An 18,749-nucleotide genomic window follows, 5' to 3' on the forward strand; every position below is an offset into this window, starting at 1 on the left:
GATGTATGGTGGTATGGCTTGTCAAGAACTTCATTCTGGAAGCAGTACACCTACTGTGAATAGTTTAACATCAACGCTATACAAGACAGACGACATGGGGACTACAGTGGTAGCTCTGGTTACAAATTTAATTTGTTCTGGAGGTCCGTTTTTATCCTGAAACTGATATTAACCTGAGGTACCACATTACCTAATGGAGCCTCCTGCTGCCACTGCCACGTGATTTCTGTTCTCATCCTGAGGTAAAGTTCTTAACCCAAGGTACTACTTCTGTGTTAGTGGAGTCTGTAACCTGAAGTGTTTGTAACCCGAGGTATTTGTAACCTGAGGTACCACTGCACCACTGTGGCAGCTTCGTTTGGGGGGCTCTCTAGGGGTTGTGGGGCCTTAGGCCTATGGCCAACAGACTAAATCTAGCAGCCCCACACCTGCCCAACCCAGAGGGCAGCACACAATTTACACAGGACAGATATAATTCACTTTCTATGTGGTTCTATGTGGTTTGGCTGCTTACTGCTAAATGTGTAATGCTAATGTGCTGAAACAAACTGATTAATGAATGAACTTTTGGCCAAGCATTGTGTGGTTTTGCGCTTGTTCAATTGGAATTTAAATGGACCTGTGGCTACTGTAACTGGACTGAGGAGAGCAATGCAGTGTTAAAATATCCATACCGAAAGAGTTCTCCATGGGCTTTTCTCTGAACAATCCTAGTGCCAACTTTGGAAGGTGATCCATTACAGTGAACAGGACATGGACCCACCAACTTTAGGCTGTGCTCAGGGAGCCCCCACCTGCCTATTTTTCTTTCCAGCCCAGGAGATGGCACTAAGCCTCTTCCTGAGTCTCAGTGTTCCCCCTTGTACTACTTGGAAGGAGAAGGATGGGAACAAAACTAGAATTAGTTAACCACGCCTTTCATTGACTCTGGCGCCACCTACTCTGTTCTGCTCCCAATGGGAACCAATCATCATTGGCTGCTGCCTTTGAACAGCAGGAAGATGTTTAAATTGGGGTGCGGGGAGGCTGACCCAGAGGGGCCAGCAAGTACCCAAGTGCCAAAACCGAGAGCAGTTTGAGAAGCCACTTAACATAAAACCAGGTGTTGAAAAGAGCTCATTCACTGAGAAGTTTAGTTGTGCAGTGATGCCTTTTTACGTTTTTGACGGCTACGCATTAACATGAAATATTTGTTGTATTTGAAAAGCTGCAACCTGGTAATACTCTTCATCCTTGTTGTTTATTAATTGCCAGTAAATACAACAGCAGCCTGCAGTTTGGAAGCCTGTTCCTGTCTGACGGCTAATGGGAATCCTAGCCTCAAACAGTGTAACTTTCATGCAAGTACTTCATTCCTTATACACAGATTTCTGCAATCATATATATATATATATGCAGGTTTTGGTGTCTTCGGGTGTCTTCCCGTGTAAGAGTTGGGGTGTCTAGGCGACGTTTCGACGAGGTCTCACTCGTCATCTTCAGGCTGGTGCTTTCGGCTTCTTGTTACTGGAACAGAGCAGGATCTCAGTGTTTGAGTTCCTATAAATACTGTTGAGGGGGTGTGGTGTATAGCCTCCAACGTTCTGGGCAGAGAGGAAGTTCCCAGGTTAGTGTGCCTTTTCTTCTTTTGTTCCTTAATTACTTGAGGGATATCTTGAGTGATTTCTTGAGTGATATTCTGAGTACCACTTAGGTGGGTCATTAGGTGTGGATTAGTTGCTAAAGCTTTCGTGTCTTGACCTCTTGAGCTTGTGAAGAGTTTTTCTGAGAAGATGGCTGTACTGCACTTAGTTGTGCTCTGGCTTGGCTTCGTGTATAGGGGCGAGCTGTGGTTTTGTGCCCTGTGCCAGCCAGATCTGTGTAGGGATTGCAGGGGGGTGCAGCATCCGGAGGTGCCACTATGGTTTGGCTACTGGATGGTGTCTGTAATTTATCTGTGGAGAGGGTCTGGGTTTGGGTCTGGTGTGGTTGATTGGTGATGGCGTTCTGTGTGCCTCTGGTTCTGGTGTCGGTTTTTGTGGGGAGGGCTAATTTCCAGATGTCTGGCAGGCGGGACGTGTCGTCACGCTTGTTCATGTTGTGAGGGTGTTTCTCTATCTCGATGGCTTCCATGATTATTCTCTTGTGGTGATGTTCCATGTTAAAGAGCAATTTGGAATCTGCAAAATTAATTTCGTGTCCTGTTTCTTTCATGTGTTGGAAAAGAGAGGAAGTTTTTTCTTCTTTTTTGACGGCATTCTTGTGTTCTGCGATACGTGCATTTATTCGTCTGTTTGTTTGTCCAATGTACGTGGCTGGGCAGACTTTGCAGGGTATTTCATAGACCCCTTGGTTTTCCAACTGGATTTTATCTTTGGGGTTTCTGAGGATATTGGCTATTTTTTGGTTGGTGCAAAAGGCTGTTTTGATATTGTGTTTATGGAGGATTTTGCTAATTTTATCTGTAGTGCCCTTGATATAAGGAAGGAGGGCCATGCCATTGTTTTCTTCTGTGTCTTGGTTTTTGGGGGGTGTTTCTTTTTGGATTAGCTTCGTAACCCTGTTTTGCTGGTATCCATTGGCGATTAACACATTTGAGAGATTCTGTAACTCAGTTGTCAAGTGGTCTTTGTCAGCCAGGCGTTTGGTTCTGGAGATGAGAGTCTTGGCTACGGAGTTTATTTGTGCAGGGTGGTGGTGTGATTGTGCATGTAAGTAGCGGTTGGTGTGTTTTTTTCCGGTAGATAGTGTGTCCTAGGGAGCCATCAGGTTTTTTGTAGATTAGGACGTCAAGGAAGGGAAGTTGGTTGTTGGCTTCTATTTCCATAGTGAATTGTATTTTGGGCTGTAGGCTGTTGAGATGTGTGAGGAAGCTATCTAGTTTTTCTTTCCCGTGTGGCCAAATTACAAAGGTGTCGTCAACATATCTGAGCCAAAGTTTGGGTTTGTGTTCTGACTTGTCTAAAGCATTGGTTTCAAAGTGTTCCATGTACAAATTTGCGATGACCGGTGAGAGGGGTGATCCCATAGGTGCTCCTTCTATCTGTTTGTATCTTTGTCCATTGTGGATGAAGTACGTGTTGGTTAGGCAGTGGTTGGTCAGGTCCAGGATGTATTCGGGGGGATTGTATTTGTTTTGAATGGCTGTCAAGGCTTCATTAATGGGCACTTGTGTGAAGAGAGATACAACATCGAAGCTCACAAGTAGGTCATCTGGAAATTAGCCCTCCCCACAAAAACCGACACCAGAACCAGAGGCACACAGAACGCCATCACCAATCAACCACACCAGACCCAAACCCAGACCCTCTCCACAGATAAATTACAGACACCATCCAGTAGCCAAACCATAGTGGCACCTCCGGATGCTGCACCCCCCTGCAATCCCTACACAGATCTGGCTGGCACAGGGCACAAAACCACAGCTCGCCCCTATACACGAAGCCAAGCCAGAGCACAACTAAGTGCAGTACAGCCATCTTCTCAGAAAAACTCTTCACAAGCTCAAGAGGTCAAGACACGAAAGCTTTAGCAACTAATCCACACCTAATGACCCACCTAAGTGGTACTCAGAATATCACTCAAGAAATCACTCAAGATATCCCTCAAGTAATTAAGGAACAAAAGAAGAAAAGGCACACTAACCTGGGAACTTCCTCTCTGCCCAGAACGTTGGAGGCTATACACCACACCCCCTCAACAGTATTTATAGGAACTCAAACACTGAGATCCTGCTCTGTTCCAGTAACAAGAAGCCGAAAGCACCAGCCTGAAGATGACGAGTGAGACCTCGTCGAAACGTCGCCTAGACACCCCAACTCTTACACGGGAAGACACCCGAAGACACCAAAACCTGCATTCCTGTACCCGTGAAAATCTACGAAAGCATATATATATATATATATATATATATATATATATATATATATATATATAATATTCCACTGACAAGAAAGACATCATTGCAGCACAAGACCTTGCTGCATTTTTCCTCTATGTTCCATTGTGTACATATGAGTGACTACATGTTAACACTGCAAAACTTACAAAATTCAATAATATCTGCCTGAGAACTTTTATGAATGAGAATCTACCACTACACATTCGGAAATGACAAACCTATATTGACACATATAAGCTGTAAGGTAGGAAAGCTGCTCTCACCATCTCCACGTTTCAAAGCATAATCTCAAGAACCCGGGGGAGCGGGGGGCGACAACCAAGTACAGTGGTACCTCGGGTTACAGACGCTTCAGGTTACGTACGTTTCAGGTTACAGACTCCGCTAACCCAGAAATATTACCTTAGCTAAAGTGGTGCTTCAGGTTAAGAACAGTTTCAAGTTAAGAACAGACCTCCAGAACGAATTAAGTTCTTAACCCGAGGTACCACTGTACCCCCTTGAAAGCAGCCCTGTATTGGGAGGTTTTCAATTCTTGATGTTTTTATTATGTTTTTAGATATGCTGTAAGCCTCCCAGAATGACTGGGGAAGCCCAGCCAGATGGGCGGGGTATAAATAAATAAAATTATTATTGAAGAAAGATCCTTTACCTGTGTGGTCTTGGCTAAGGGTATCTTGGCTGCTGCTTCTGCTGCTGCTGTAAGAAGGCACTGGTGTGATAGACAGTGAAGCTGGGCAGGACAAAGGAGCAGATAAATCAATTTGTGGCTCAAAATGTTGGCACAAGCCAGCATCTTCATGAAACCAGAGAGGGAGATGGTGACCAACTTGAGAGGAGGGATTCTTCCAGTGAGAAAATCCAACTGCAAATTGACCAGCAGCATCATATCCTGAAAGTAAACAATGAATACATTTCTAATAAACATAAAGATATAGGACGAGCCTTACAGGATCAGACCAAAGCTTTCTCTTTCCAACAGTGGCTAGCCGAGTGCTCTGGGGAAGCCCATGAGCAGGGAATGGAAGCAGCAGGCATCTCCTATTATCTTTCTGCGCTAGCCACACTTTTTCAGAAGCACTCTGTTCCCAGACATGGAAGTCCCATATACTTAACCATGATTATGTGACACGAACAACCAGCAACTTGATTTGAGCAGAAAGTCACACCAGTGGGAGGTTTCACTTTCACATACCTTCTAAACACGTTAAGCACTCTTCCTTTAAGGCCTGTTGTTCAGGCTCGTAGACTTTATTCAGGTTGCCATCTATTCAGCTGCGTTCAAATATATGCAAAGCTGGAATTGCTACAATGAATTGAACTAAACAAATCCTCTCCGCATGGTGAAACAGTAGAATAGGCCATGCCTGGCCAGTTTTAAAATTATGATAAATGCGCTATTAAAATTACATGTGTTCCGACTACTAGAAACCAGTCTTCCAACATCAAGCACTGAAACAGTATCTAACAAAGGAGATCAAACTTTCTGATGTTGAGGGGTAGGTAATAAATGAATCTATTATCTTCATGTCTTTTAGCTTGCAAAATGTAGCTCATAATATCATTGCTAACAAAGTAGAATACATTGACTATTAAGAACACAGATAAGGTGTTTAGAGACATTTTACATATATGCCTAGACACCATGCAGATTCATGGGAGGGGGGCAGAGAACCAGACAGCCCATTCACAATAATTTATTCGATGTTTATACTAAGTTTATATAAACTTAGTGTTTATCTAATGTTATATATAACGTTAGATAACAGACGTTTTTATAAGCATGTATAGTTCTACTTAAAATTTCTTTAGGATGTTAACAAAATGTTTCTAGCAAGCACCCAAGCACTTTCCTCTTTTTTTCAGAACTCTGGTAAGTCCACAGCCTGGAAGTCTTAGCTGTCACAAGACGGACCTCAGCAAGGTGCGGTACAATTCATGACTGCGCATTATAGAAGGATAACCAAGGCACTTAAATTAAAACAAAATGTTCGACTTTTCAGCTGAAGTAAAGAGAACTTTTATAAAGGGGAAAAATACTATTGCATTCTGCAAATAAACAAACTAAGCATGTGTGTGTATGACTGTTGGTGTGAAATCTCATGCAATTTCTTACCCATTGTAATTTGGCTGATGCAACTGGTTCCAGTAGAAAGACTACTGCTGTCATAGGAAGTTTCGTTTTCTAAGTAAGAAAAAGAAAATTTAAAGTTAGAAATGTCAGACAGAAACCCCTTCAGGGAGCCTTTGGCAACTGTGCTGCCTGGAGCTGATGGGAATGATGAATCCCAAACATGCAGAGGAAACCAGGTTGCCAAAGGCTGCCTTCAGGTGTCAAAAACGGTTATAAACCACAGATTGCCTCTGTCACCCACTGCTATTTTAAGAGGCTTCCAATGAAAGCTTCTCTCCTGTAGCTAATAAAAAGCTTCAGTGGTCAGTTTTGGGGGAACCACAGCATGTAGGGGAAGGGCTAAGCCCCTCTCCTTATGAACCCAATCCTGCTTTCTCCATCTCCTTACAAACCTCCTTTGCAAAGGCCTATTGTGATTCCTCACATATATTCCGAATACATGTAACTCCCTAATGGTGGAAACATTTTCATTTTCAGATCACATTCGACTTCTATTTTCCAGCCTCAGTCCACCATAAGACATAAAAGTCTCCTGAAATCAAGAGAGAAAGACCTGTGCTTTCTGCATTAGCTTATATACCACGTCTCTGCCAACCCATCACCATGCTTGGTTTCCCATCCTCCAGGTCACAGCATTAAAGCCATCATTTTGGAAAACAGTGGCTTGTTTCACCCTCACCCATGCAAGGCACACCTACTTTAAATGTGGGGAAAGAGCAAAAACTACGTGACACCATTTACATAATTGCAGGAATTTTTTAAAAAAGAAAATGATGAGGGGGCTGACATGGATTGGGATTTCGATGGGCGAAGTGCAGCCCCATCTCACTCTCCCACCCTTTCTGCAGTTTCTGCCCCCAAATGGCTATTGCTAACCAGCAAAGCAAAAAAATTAAGGGAATAAGGAAGGCAGCTCTTCAGATAAGCAAACCTCCAGAGCATATAGTGAGGTTTGGACAGAATACTTTAAGTGCAAATAAGTGACTTTTCAGATAGCAGCACCTGTGTGTATTGGTAATGGTCAGCAGTTATAATGGGTATATTACCCTGTGCCTTGTGGAACAACTTCAGGAGAAGAAAAGGCTAAAGAGTAAACCCTATACAAATCCAGGCAGTTGGATAGCGTCTTGTACACCTCTTTCCAGTAACTCCGGCAACCAAGCTGTTGCCAAATGTATTGCTCTGCTTCCCCACATCAGCAAGGCTGAGAGGGGGATATTGTTGTCTGGGCCATACGCACTGCTTCACAGGCTTGCACCTTGGAGGGGTTACCTCGATGCCACTAACACAGCATAAACAACGCGGAAGGCATAAAGTACACATTTATTCAAGAGCTGTAACTCTGTGCCCCCTGCTGGGGTCCCAATTTGGATTTTGTGGTGGGGGGGCACATCACCTGCTATCTATATAAATAGGAAAGCTCCCATTCATACCAATGGATGTGCTGCAGCAGTTTCTGCAATAATTCCAACTGCTGAAGAATGCTTTTTGTGGAAACCCCTTAGATAAAAGGAAAGATTTTAAATTGTAAAGGAAAAAATCAAAGGCATCACTGTAATTAATAGCCATTATACCTATGTGCAGACTTGTTTCAGCTATTATCTCATGCCTAAGAAATATATCAATATACATCACTCTTAATCCATCAAACTGTGCCCATATTTGTGTGTCAGTGCGATGGGCAATAAATAATCTAAATTTGTTAACCAAAGAATGCTGCCTGTCCCAAGTTGATTTATGCACGCACACCTTCTGTATGTTCAGGTTGCTGACTAGCAGTATATCTAGCATGGCTGATTATAAGCGCTTGCCTGAAATAAATGCTGTTGCTTCTTCTTCTTTTGAAATAACAAAATATTCTCAGTTTTACAAAATTGACTAGCTTCTTAAAAACAAAACAAAACCATGCTTTATGCAGTCTCCATCTCTTAATTTGCTGCAGAGTGATTTAAAGCTCTCTTTCCAACACACAATCAGCACCCCAGCAGATCTCCTTGCAGTTATGAATGTTCCTCAGACTATATACACTAATAAATTATTAACAATCAGAAATGCAAAATAATAGGGCAAGTAACCCTATCCTGAACCGTAGACAGCAAAGCAAAATACAATGACAAAGGTGAGTGATATACGTTGCACGTTTAAAAATTAACTTTTAACTATGCTACCAGAGATGTAAAGAAAATAAGGAGCCCCCAGACATATATGTTCAGAGCACTTCTACACATATTTACTCAGAAGCACTACTGTATTCAATGGGCTTACTCCTAGGTAAGTGCACAGAATGCTGCTCATTGTCGCTATGAAATTCCCATGATTCTAGCATCTCACTGTATCCCTCTGAAACCTCCACATGTGGATGCAAAACTATAATTAATTCTTCCCACCTCATTTAACTGAAGCGAGTCTATCTGTCATATCCATTCACAGAGACCCTCACGCTGAGGGGGTTTCCGAAAGGTACTCAATCAAGATAAGTTCCCACAAGTGGAGAGAGGTGGGGATCTTTCTTCCCACCGAAGCATGAAATACAACCTATCTAGCACAAAATTCCCCTAGGAAATATGTCCACAACGACCACACATCCACACAGGACTCATTTTCAGTAGCAAAATAAAGTAAGAGCTCCATTTGCTTCTCCCAGTTGCAACTAGTAAAGTGAGCAGAGCACATTTCAAACGCAGTAAGCTTGTTTCTATTTGTTTGCTTGTTTGTTTACCATATTCGGCTAGCGAAGCCATTCTGCTGACTTTCTTGGGGCTGTTGCCAGGGCTACAGAACATCGCCAGGTCTCTCTGAGATGTCTGCAGGTCATCTCCCTTTGGTGCCTTCTGGATAGGTCCCATTTTGCAGCACCTCTGGTCCCCTGGACGTCTACCTGGTTGGAGTTTCCTTGGTAGGTTCCAGTCTTTCTCCAAATGGCAAAGTACACAGGGGCCACATATTAAACAAAGAGCCTCTCCACTGAAAGTTCTCTCCTTCTCTCTCTTTCACTCCAAGACCTGCTTGGAACAACTGTAGGTATTTTCCTCTTTCAGCAAGCAAGGTAACGTGTGCCCTGCTTTCCTTTCACGTGATGCACCTGACTGCTGCTGCTGCTTCTCTGAGTCAGATCTTTTACAGCTCTCGGTAAGGTCCTCTGTTCTGGATTGGAGGGGATAGGAAAGCAAGCGGCTTAAATTGACAGGTAGATAAATAGATACAGATATATCTTTAAAAAGAACAAGAATCCTCAAGCAAGATCCTCACTAAAAATATCTTCCCTTTAAGCAAACATGAACATACTGACATGGGGTTCCTCCAGATGACATGTTTACTGACCATTCATCCTGATTTGCTTGTGCAAATCTTACATGGATTTGCTTGTCTGGAGATTGTAAAACAATCAGCGTTCAATTCTGATTATGTCCTTCTGATCTGTGGGGAAGTTATGCATTTTGCTGTCAATTGATTGCTACCCACACTTTCTAGTACATTTCCCCCATTACTTTCCTAACTGCAAAAAGATGAATTGTTGCACCAGAATGCTTTAATCCACTTCTTGCACAAACCTAAATTCTCAGTATGTGATTGAATCCTTCCTGGAAAAAGGTGACAATCTAAAAGTGACCCCCCACACACACACCCCCCTACACCTAAAGAACAAATACAGAACATAGGCTTAGCAATAAGCCATACAAGCTGAATTTTTGCATAGATGCATAAGCTGCATACACACTGCTGTTTACTTTGCATCTGATCCACTCTTACCACTGTTTTGGGAAGTGGTATACACACGACGTCAGCTACAATCCATATCTGCCCTATCTTTAGCCTGTCATTTCTTAGGAAACATTGCCTTTTGACGCTCTTTTCTCCAAAGCAATCATTTGCAGATGTGAAATAGCTTTCACAGCATCCATGCTTTCACATCAGACATTATCCCAAACAAAATGGTTTCCAATGGAAGAGCTTTGTGTAGTCAAGTTAAGAGATATGGTAAGAACAGAAAAGGAGCCAATGGGTGATCTAGGCCACCATCCTCTTCTTACAGTGGCCAACCAGAAACTTGCAAGCAGGACCTGAGCACAAGAACACTCTCAACTCCTGCAGTTTCCAGCAACTGAGGGTATTCAGAAGCATCCTGCCTATGACTGTGGAGGCAAAGCATAGCTTCTATCAGGGCTAGTAGTCATTGACAGACATTATCCTCCATGAAGTTGTCTATTCATCTTTTAAAGCCATCCAAGTAGAATCACAGAGTTGAACCTTGTAGTCCAACCCTCTCTGCTCAATGCAAGGAATCCAGAGCTAGCACATCCCCAACTGAAATTTCCCTCTAGAGACTTTGTCCCATTGTTGAGTAATGCCAAGGAATGTAGATATATCTGTGATGTAATGGAATGGAAATGTGAAAAGTGCATTTTCTTCGTCATACACCAAGCAGATTAAAAATGATCTTATATGGTTCTCGTTTAAACTTTCTTTTCATTGCACACATAAACACTCATCACCAAGTACATAAATTTCCAAAGCAGTAAAGCTGTTATTCTATTACAGTTAGCAAAACACTGCATTCTCCATTTATATTGTTCGCTTCCATTTTTAAAAGATCTATTTTTGCAAAACATCTATTTGAAAGCTTCTGTTCTTTTATTGGCTAGGAAGCAGCTGCTAAGTGACCTGAATAGAGAAAACAATTGGGTTTTATGAGAATTTTTTCAAGCAAGCCAGTAAGATTAATTCTCTTTCTTCCCCATATGACATTCCAACTGACTTTTTCTTACTGCTTTTAATGAATAAATAGTTTACAGGTGCACATCCATATACCTGATGAAATACTTCTGCCATTGCATTCTATTATGAACATGGGAAGTTCTAGAAAATATCTCAAGACCTTATGGATACATACATTCAACACAGTAAGGCAACTTGTATTTTCAGATCATTCCCCTACAAAATATAGCACAGTTCTACACATCCAGAATGCAGTTTCATTTCATCCAGGAATGTGGAACCTGGGGCTTTTTATATGTTATTAGATTACAACTCTCATCATCCCCAATCATTCACTGTGCTGCCTGGGGCTGACGCGGGTTTCAGGCCAACTATGAAGGGAAGTAGGTCTGCTGCGAAGAGACTATTGGAAGACAGAGAAAGCGAAGAGAAAGCAATAAAAGGGGTCTGGTCCCCAACTCCAGAGATGAGTCAGTAAGAGGGAAAAGAAGAAAGGACAAGTAGAAGCTGTTGCTCAGGTAGTAGAAAAAAAGAGTGAGAAACTGAACTGCCTCGAGATGCTAAGTAAAAACAAACAAGAAGTACAGTGGTACCTCGGGTTAAGTACTTAATTCGTTCCGGAGGTCCGTTCTTAACCTGAAACTGTTCTTAACCTGAAGCACCACTTTAGCTAATGAGGCCTCCCGCTGCTGTCGCGCTGCCAGAGCACGATTTCTATTCTCATCCTGAAGCAAAGTTCTTAACCTGAAGCACTATTCTGGGTTAGCGGAGTCTATAACCTGAAGCGTATGTAACCTGAAGCATTTGTAACCTGAGGTACCACTGTACAAGCCTCCCCATCAGCTGATTCTTTGAAGGTAAGAGACCACCAGAGGGCTCCAGGCAGTGCTTCTTTTCTTTAAAAAAATGTTTACGGGTACTCTCATTTTGACTCAAGAAAATCACCATTTTATAGTTCAAATGGGGGAAAATAAATACTGTACAGTAATGGACAAAAGTACAAAGATTCACAAAATGTTTAGGGGTATGTGTACCCCTGTGTACCCCCAGAAAAAAGCACTGGCTCCAGTTTCTGAGGACTCCAGGCACCTTAGGAGCTGGCAGCAATATTCACCAAAGCCAATAGAAGGAAGACTATAGTCAGAGGGCTCCGGCATAATCAGAGATACCTTCATGCCCTGCTTGTGACGTTGCCAGAGGCATCTGCCTGGCTAACGTCAGAAACAGAATGCTGATCTGGATAGACCGTGGATGGGTTTGGGTAAAAATGAGTTAGATTTACAATTGCAAGAAGGATCCTTTTGACATTTAGTAGTATTGCTTCATTGGACTCCACACTTTTACATAGTGTTTTCATTCCATCCAAAACAGTCCGAATACAAGTAATGGCTGGTGGTGGCACAGAAGTATCAGTGAATAAGAGACACTGGAAGGCTCTGGTTTTGACAAATCTTTTGAGGACAGGAGTTCTGCATCTGCCACAGCCGCCAAGAATTCCCGGTGTAAGAGGCAAGGAATCTCAAACTGGAATGCTAGCAACAGGACGCGGCCATCTCAGACTATGTACACATTAGTGGCTTGAAATTCAGCAAGGCCCTTTCCCCTCACTGCATTTCACGTTGTATTTGCACCTTGCTAATACCGTATTGGCCTGAATATAAGCCTCACCTTTTTTTCCAAATTCCAACCGTGAAAAGATAAAGTGCAGCTTAAATTAACAACCCTACAAAAATTTGCTTTTACGATATCGCTGCTGAAACAGACATATGGTAAAACGGAATTGGTGTGAGTGCCTGCAGAATTTTAAGGGAGCTGCTTATATTCAGGTATTGTCCTTTATTCCTCCCCCCCCCCACCCCGGTTGAATTTTAAAGGTGTGGCTTATATTTGGGTGCAGATTATATTTGGACCAGTACGGTAGGTAAAAGGTAAAGGACCCCTGGATGGTTAAGTCCAGTCAAAGGTGACTTGGGAGTTGCAGCACTCATCTCGTTTCAGGTTGAGGGAGCCGGCGTTTGTCCACAGACAGCTTTACGGGTCATGTGGCCAGCATGATTAAACCGCTTCTAGTGCAACGGGACACAGTGATGGAAGCCAGAGCGCACGGAAACACTGTTTACCTTCCCGCCGCAGCGGTACCTATTTATCTACTTGCACTGGTGTGTTTTCGAACTGCTAAGTTGGCAAGAGCTGAGACAGAGCAACAGGAGCTCACCCTGTCGTGGGGATTCAAACCACCGAACTTGTGATTGGCAAGCCCAAGAGGCTCAGTGGTTTAGACCACAGCACCATCCGCGTCCCATGGTGCACCTTGCTAACACACCAGAGATGAGGCAGTGATGTCTTCTTCCAACATCTATTATCTGCTTGGTTTCCCTGTACCTGCCCCCCCCAAACCCTCCTATTCATGAAGCTGTCATCTACACATGCACAAGGCTGTCTCAAATGTACACACCTCAGTTTAAGTGCAAAGTGAATGTGGATTATGTTTTCAAATAAGAGGAAACTGGTTTAAGGGGAAACACATCAGACAGCAGAGACTACAGGATAGATATGGATTGTGGCTATCCTCATGTGAACATAGTTTCAAACACCAGCCATGAGGGCAGGGGAGCGAGCCAGAGTAAATGGTAATATGCACACAGCAAAACTTACCAAGACAATTTGACAGCAGAAAAAGCTGCTGTCTGCTATGCTGCAGCGACACCAATGCAGAGAGCCAGAAGGTGGTATTGCAACTGTCAGCTTATCACAGGACAAGAGACAGATATAGTTCCACTTTGACCTATAATGCTGCTGCCAGATCTAGATTGGCCCCGCAGGCTAAGCGACTATTATCATGACTGTTTATTATTATTTACTGTATTTATATAGGCAACTCAATTAACATAGGCTCTCTTGGCTGAAAGAAATATAAGATGCTGATATTAATGCAAGTATCCAAAAATAAAGGGCGACATGAAAACTGCTATTGTTATACCACAGAAAGGAAGAGGCAAAACCAGTTAAGAACCTATATTTGAAGGTCACAGTTTTTTTCCAAAAGCCTAAAAGAATAAAAAGGTGTTCATTCACGCGGCACAAAAAGGCAGGGTGACTTTTCTGCAGTTAGGGTGCCACCACTGAGAATAGGGTGTTCATCTGACAGGCACAAAAAACAAGCCCTTAGTATCACTGGCCGCTCATGTAGAATACTCTGCCAATACAGATTCAACAGGTGCCTTCTGTTTCAACTTTTAAATGCCTGCTGAAAACTATCCTATTCCCTCAGGCTTATGAAGGCAAATAAAAAGACACCTTTCCTTAATTTTTAACCGAATTCAGAGTTTAACCTTTAAATATGGATTTTATTGGATGGTTGTAAATTGCTCTGATATTTTTTAATGAATAAATATAAATAATAAATAAAGAACCTCTCTCTTGCCCCCTCTTCACCTCTTGTTGCTCAGGCAGAAGCGGAGCTGCAATCTCCCCAGCTTGACCACTTGTCTTTCTCCAGATCATAATTCCTGGCAGTGAGAACACACCAGTCTCTACCAAACTCACATCATGCTCTTGCACATTTTAAAAGCAGTAGATAGGTAGCCGTGTTGGTCTGCCATAGTCAAAATAAAAAAAATTCCTTCCAGTAGCACCTTAAAGACCAACTAAGTTAGTTCTTGGTATGAGCTTTCGTGTGCATGCACACTTGGTATCTGGCAGACCAACACGGCTACCTATCTACTACTGGAACCATGGAAGGCACCACATTGAGCCGCATGAAATGGAAGTCCATCAACCTCAGGTATCTGAAGAAGTGTGCATGCACACGAAAGCTCATACCAAGAACTAACTTAGTTGGTCTTTAAGGTGCTACTGGAAGGAATTTTTTTTATTTTAAAAGCAGTGGCTCTATTGCTTGCAGTGGCCAATTCGAGAAGAATCAAAATGCTGGCCCCACATGCCTGATATCAGGTGCACTTAAAGCACAAAGGTCTACATCCTACCCAAATCAATGCAAAATCCCCACTTTCTTTAAGATTGCACCCAGGTCTAATATCAGGAGACAATGAGGAAGCCAAAACTGCTTAGCATGCTTTCTAAAAACTTGCTGCGCTCGTTGCTCAGTTTTGACAGCAGCAATAAATACTTTCAAGGTACTTCAAAGGCTCAATTTCATAGCGCGTACACAAATACACATAATTTATTATGGTCCTGTTTCACGGGTTCTTGTAGAATGCTGGACTCAGCAGAACTGAGCTGCTATTAGACATACTATTCATCAGAATGACACTTCACAATAATTAGGTTTTTCCAGCTGCAATCACGTTGGCCCATACAATGGACTTCACAGCATCTGTATTTTTGAAGGGTAAACAACAACGACCACAGTTCTTGTAACCTACGATCCATAAATAGCTATTTAAAACCAAACACTTTATGCACAATGTAATATTGAATCAATACTTTTATTGGCATTTCTAAAGCAACTAGTGGCACCTGCCCTGTGGAACACCCTCCCACCAGATGTCAAAGAGAACAACAACTACCAGACTTTTAGAAGACATCTGAAGGCAGCCCTGTTTAGGGAAGCTTTTAATGTTTGATGCATTACTGTATTTTAATATTTTGTTGGAAGCTGCCTAGAGTGGCTGGGGAAGCCCAGCCAGTTGGGCAAGGTATAAATATATTATTATTATTATTATTATTATTATTATTATTATTATTAACCACTTTTAAAACTATGAAATCATAGAAGGGTCATCTACTTCAACCCCCTGCAATGCAGCAATCTTGGCACACAGTCACCCATCCAATTTGAACCAATACTGGACCCTGCTTGGTTTTATAAATGTGCTATCCATTTTGTTGCAAATAACACAAAATGAATGCCTTGAACTGTACAAAAAAGCCAAATTAATAAAAGGATCACAGCCCAAACAACAGCAATGATTTGTATTATTGGAGTAGCTCCAAAAACACAGCACCTTCAACTGGGGTCAGGAAGTACCGGTAATGATCTGCATGGACATACAGAGACCTCTCATTTGACATACTGAGCTACAGATGGTGGCCTTCGCTGTGGAAAAACCTTCAGGTCCTGGACTGACTCCCGTATTTCATGAAGTGGGTGACAAACAAAACTAGGATTTCAAAGAGGATGTTAAAAATACACATTGTGGTTGTCAAGAGAGGATGTAATTAAGGTATGAACTGATGTGCTAAGATTGCTAGCTCTTTTCTCTCGAATTGCCATCCTTTGTTCATATATGAAGTACATCCAGATGATGCCATTGTCAAGTTGTTGCAGACTAATCTGTTTAGCTGTCCCTTGTTTTTTTCAGACTTTGCATGGCAGGGCGGATGGACTGGGGATTAGTTTTGCAAAATACCTGTATTGCAGCATCAGCTTGCAGGGACCCTGTTACTTTAACTAAAGCACTTCCTGACTGCAGATTAAATTCATTTTATTGTTTCCAGTTGCTCTGCTATTTGCCCTTTTGACTGGCCTCTCTGAATTGCCCCAAAATTAGTTTCTGAGCGACTGGAGGGGGAGGGGCTTTAACTACCAACTATTACTCCTCCTACTAGCAAAACAGCTATTTGTATTTATAATAGTCAAGTTAAATAGGAAGTATTTAATTACTAAGCCAGGATGAATTTTAACTTCCTATACTGTATTGTGAAAGGCAATCAGTCTCACAATCACAAATCTCTATTTCTCCATCTCCATACTTTGTGGTCTATACTTCAGATGAATAAGAGGATATAAAGCATATAGGAAAGAGGAAAGTAGGGTGTGCGCTTTCATGTTGCAAAGGACTTAACATTGAAGCCAGTTATTTATTTATTTTCTCTACCAAACAAATTTCCTAAAATAGGAATATGACAATACAGTGGTACCTCAGGTTAAGAACTTAATCCCACTTTAGTGTAAACCCAGGGTGTAGTATGTAGTACAGAGGTACCTCGGGTTAAGTACTTAATTCGTTCCGGAGGTCCGTACTTAACCTGAAACTGTTCTTAACCTGCAAACAAGACAGGAAAATTGGCTTCCAGGTGGAAAAATCAAAACTAGAAACAGAATTGTTAGAACCCAATGCTAAGAATTTGTCTAGAATGTATAACTTGTTGCTGAAATGGAATACACAAGATGAAACAGTTAAATCAGCTATGATTAAGTGGGCACAAGACATTGGTCATAATATTATGTTTGCTGACTGGGAACAGTTGTAGACCACCGGTTTGAAATTTACAGCATGTAATGCCTTAAAGGAAAATATTATGAAAATGATTTATAGGTGGTACATGACCCCAGTCAAGCTAGCAAAGATTTACCATTTGCCTGACAATAAGTGTTGGAAATGTAAGGAAACTGAAGGTACTTTTTATCACCTTTGGTGGACGTGCCCGAAGATTAAGTTTTCTGGGAAATGATATATAATGAAATGAAAAAGGTACTCAAATGTACTTTCCCTAAGAAACCAGAGGCCTTTCTCTTGGGCATTGTCGGCCAATTGGTGTCAAAGAAAGACAGAACTTTTTTTATGTACGCTACCACAGCAGCAAGAGTACTCATCGCAAAGCACTGGAAGACCCAAGATCTACCCACTTTGGAAGAATGGCAGATGAAGGTGATAGACTATATGGGACTGGCTGAAATGACTGGCAGAATCCGTGATCAGGGGAAAGAGACGGCGGAAGAAGATTGGAAGAAATTTAAAGTTTATCTTAAGAAACATTGTAAAATCAATGAATGCTAAAATGTCGAGGTTTTAAGGGGGAAAAAGGAGACTACAGCTGTTAAAGATTAAGTAAAAGAAAATAATAACGGGAAAATTTGACAAAACTAAGTGTTAGGATTTGCTGAAATAATTTTGGAAATTGGGATGTAGAAAGGGGAGGTATGGGGAAGTCGGCGAAGTAAGGTTTAAGAAAAAGGGATATGAAATTATACATGTTTGTTTGTGTGTTTGTTTGTTTGTTTGTTTGTATTGTGTATTGTTTGTGTTTATAAAAACTGTGAAAAACCAATAAAAAGTTTTATTTAAAAAAAATGAAACTGTTCTTAACCTGAAGCACCACTTTAGCTAATGGGGCCTCCTGCTGCCGCTGCACAATTTCTGTTCTCATCCTGAAGCAAAGTTCTTAACCTGAGGTAATATTTCTGGGTTAGCGGAGTCTGTAACCTGAAGTGTATGTAACCCACGGTACCACTGTAATAGTTTAGCATAAAGGATATATTTAACCTGCAATCCAGCCACTTGGGCATAAGTACCACTGGAATCCAAAGGATTTCCTGCCAAGTAGACATGTATAGGATTGCAGTGTCCACACACTGATTTCTGAAGACAATAAAGATGTAGGAAAATCATATTACTTCAGTGACATATTTCTAAGTTCTCCACTAGAGGTCCCCAAAGTACTGATCAACTTTCAAAAGGGAGAAGTAAAAGCGTAAGCTCATTGCACATACCAGTTCCTTACTTTACCTCATGCAAAAATCCACAGGCAGGGAGGCCTAAGTGCTGAAAAGCTTATGGTGCAAAGCAGGAAAGCAGGGCTGGGGAGAGGGGAGCATGACAGGGCAATAAGAGGACCAGATAAGAGGCCCAGGTGACCACATTTAGCCCTAATGCTCCCCACACATTCAAGGTCCTGATTAATTCTCCCAGACTCCGCCCCTTCCTTAAGGAACGGAAGACCTTAAAATGGCAGTAGTTTTACCTGGGCCTAGCATTCCACCTCTTCTCAGATACAGTGGTACCTTGGTTCTCAAACTTAATCCATTCTGGGAGTCCGTTTGACTCCCAAAACTGTTTGAAAACCAAGACGTGGCTTCCGATTGGCTGCAGGAGCTTCCTGCACTCAATTAGAAGCCGCATCAGATGTTTGGCTTCCAAAAAACGTTTGCAAACCAGAACACTTACTTCCTGAGCCGATTCGTTTGGCAACTAAGCCGTTTGAGAACCAAGGTACCACTGTTCTTAAATAGAAAATAATAATAATCCAAATTAGGTTAAATTCATAGACTAACTG

At 42.0% G+C, this 18,749-nt stretch overlaps 1 protein-coding gene across 6 annotated transcripts in view; it reads right to left on the bottom strand.

Moving 5' to 3' along the window:
- ANO4 (anoctamin 4) overlaps positions 1-18,269 on the bottom strand; it is a 141,547-nt gene extending 123,278 nt beyond the window's left edge. For 3 of the 6 annotated variants that reach the window (XM_083462852.1, XM_083462851.1, XM_083462847.1), the window contains exons 1-4: positions 18,203-18,267; positions 8,734-9,158; positions 5,997-6,065; positions 4,533-4,772 (exon numbers count right to left, since the gene is read on the bottom strand). In XM_083462852.1, the coding sequence (XP_083318978.1) occupies positions 4,533-4,772; positions 5,997-6,065; positions 8,734-8,860 (436 nt within the window). In that variant the 5' untranslated portion in view covers positions 8,861-9,158; positions 18,203-18,267. Of the gene's footprint in view, positions 1-4,532; positions 4,773-5,996; positions 6,066-8,733; positions 9,159-18,202 lie in introns of all 6 variants that reach the window. The other 3 variants (XM_083462849.1, XM_083462850.1, XM_083462853.1) reach the window with 3 other exon arrangements.
- Positions 18,270-18,749: the final 480 nt, after the last annotated feature.

The sequence above is a fragment of the Podarcis liolepis genome, assembly GCF_965112155.1.
Source record: "Podarcis liolepis genome assembly, chromosome: 10".
Lineage (NCBI taxonomy): Eukaryota > Metazoa > Chordata > Lepidosauria > Squamata > Lacertidae > Podarcis > Podarcis liolepis.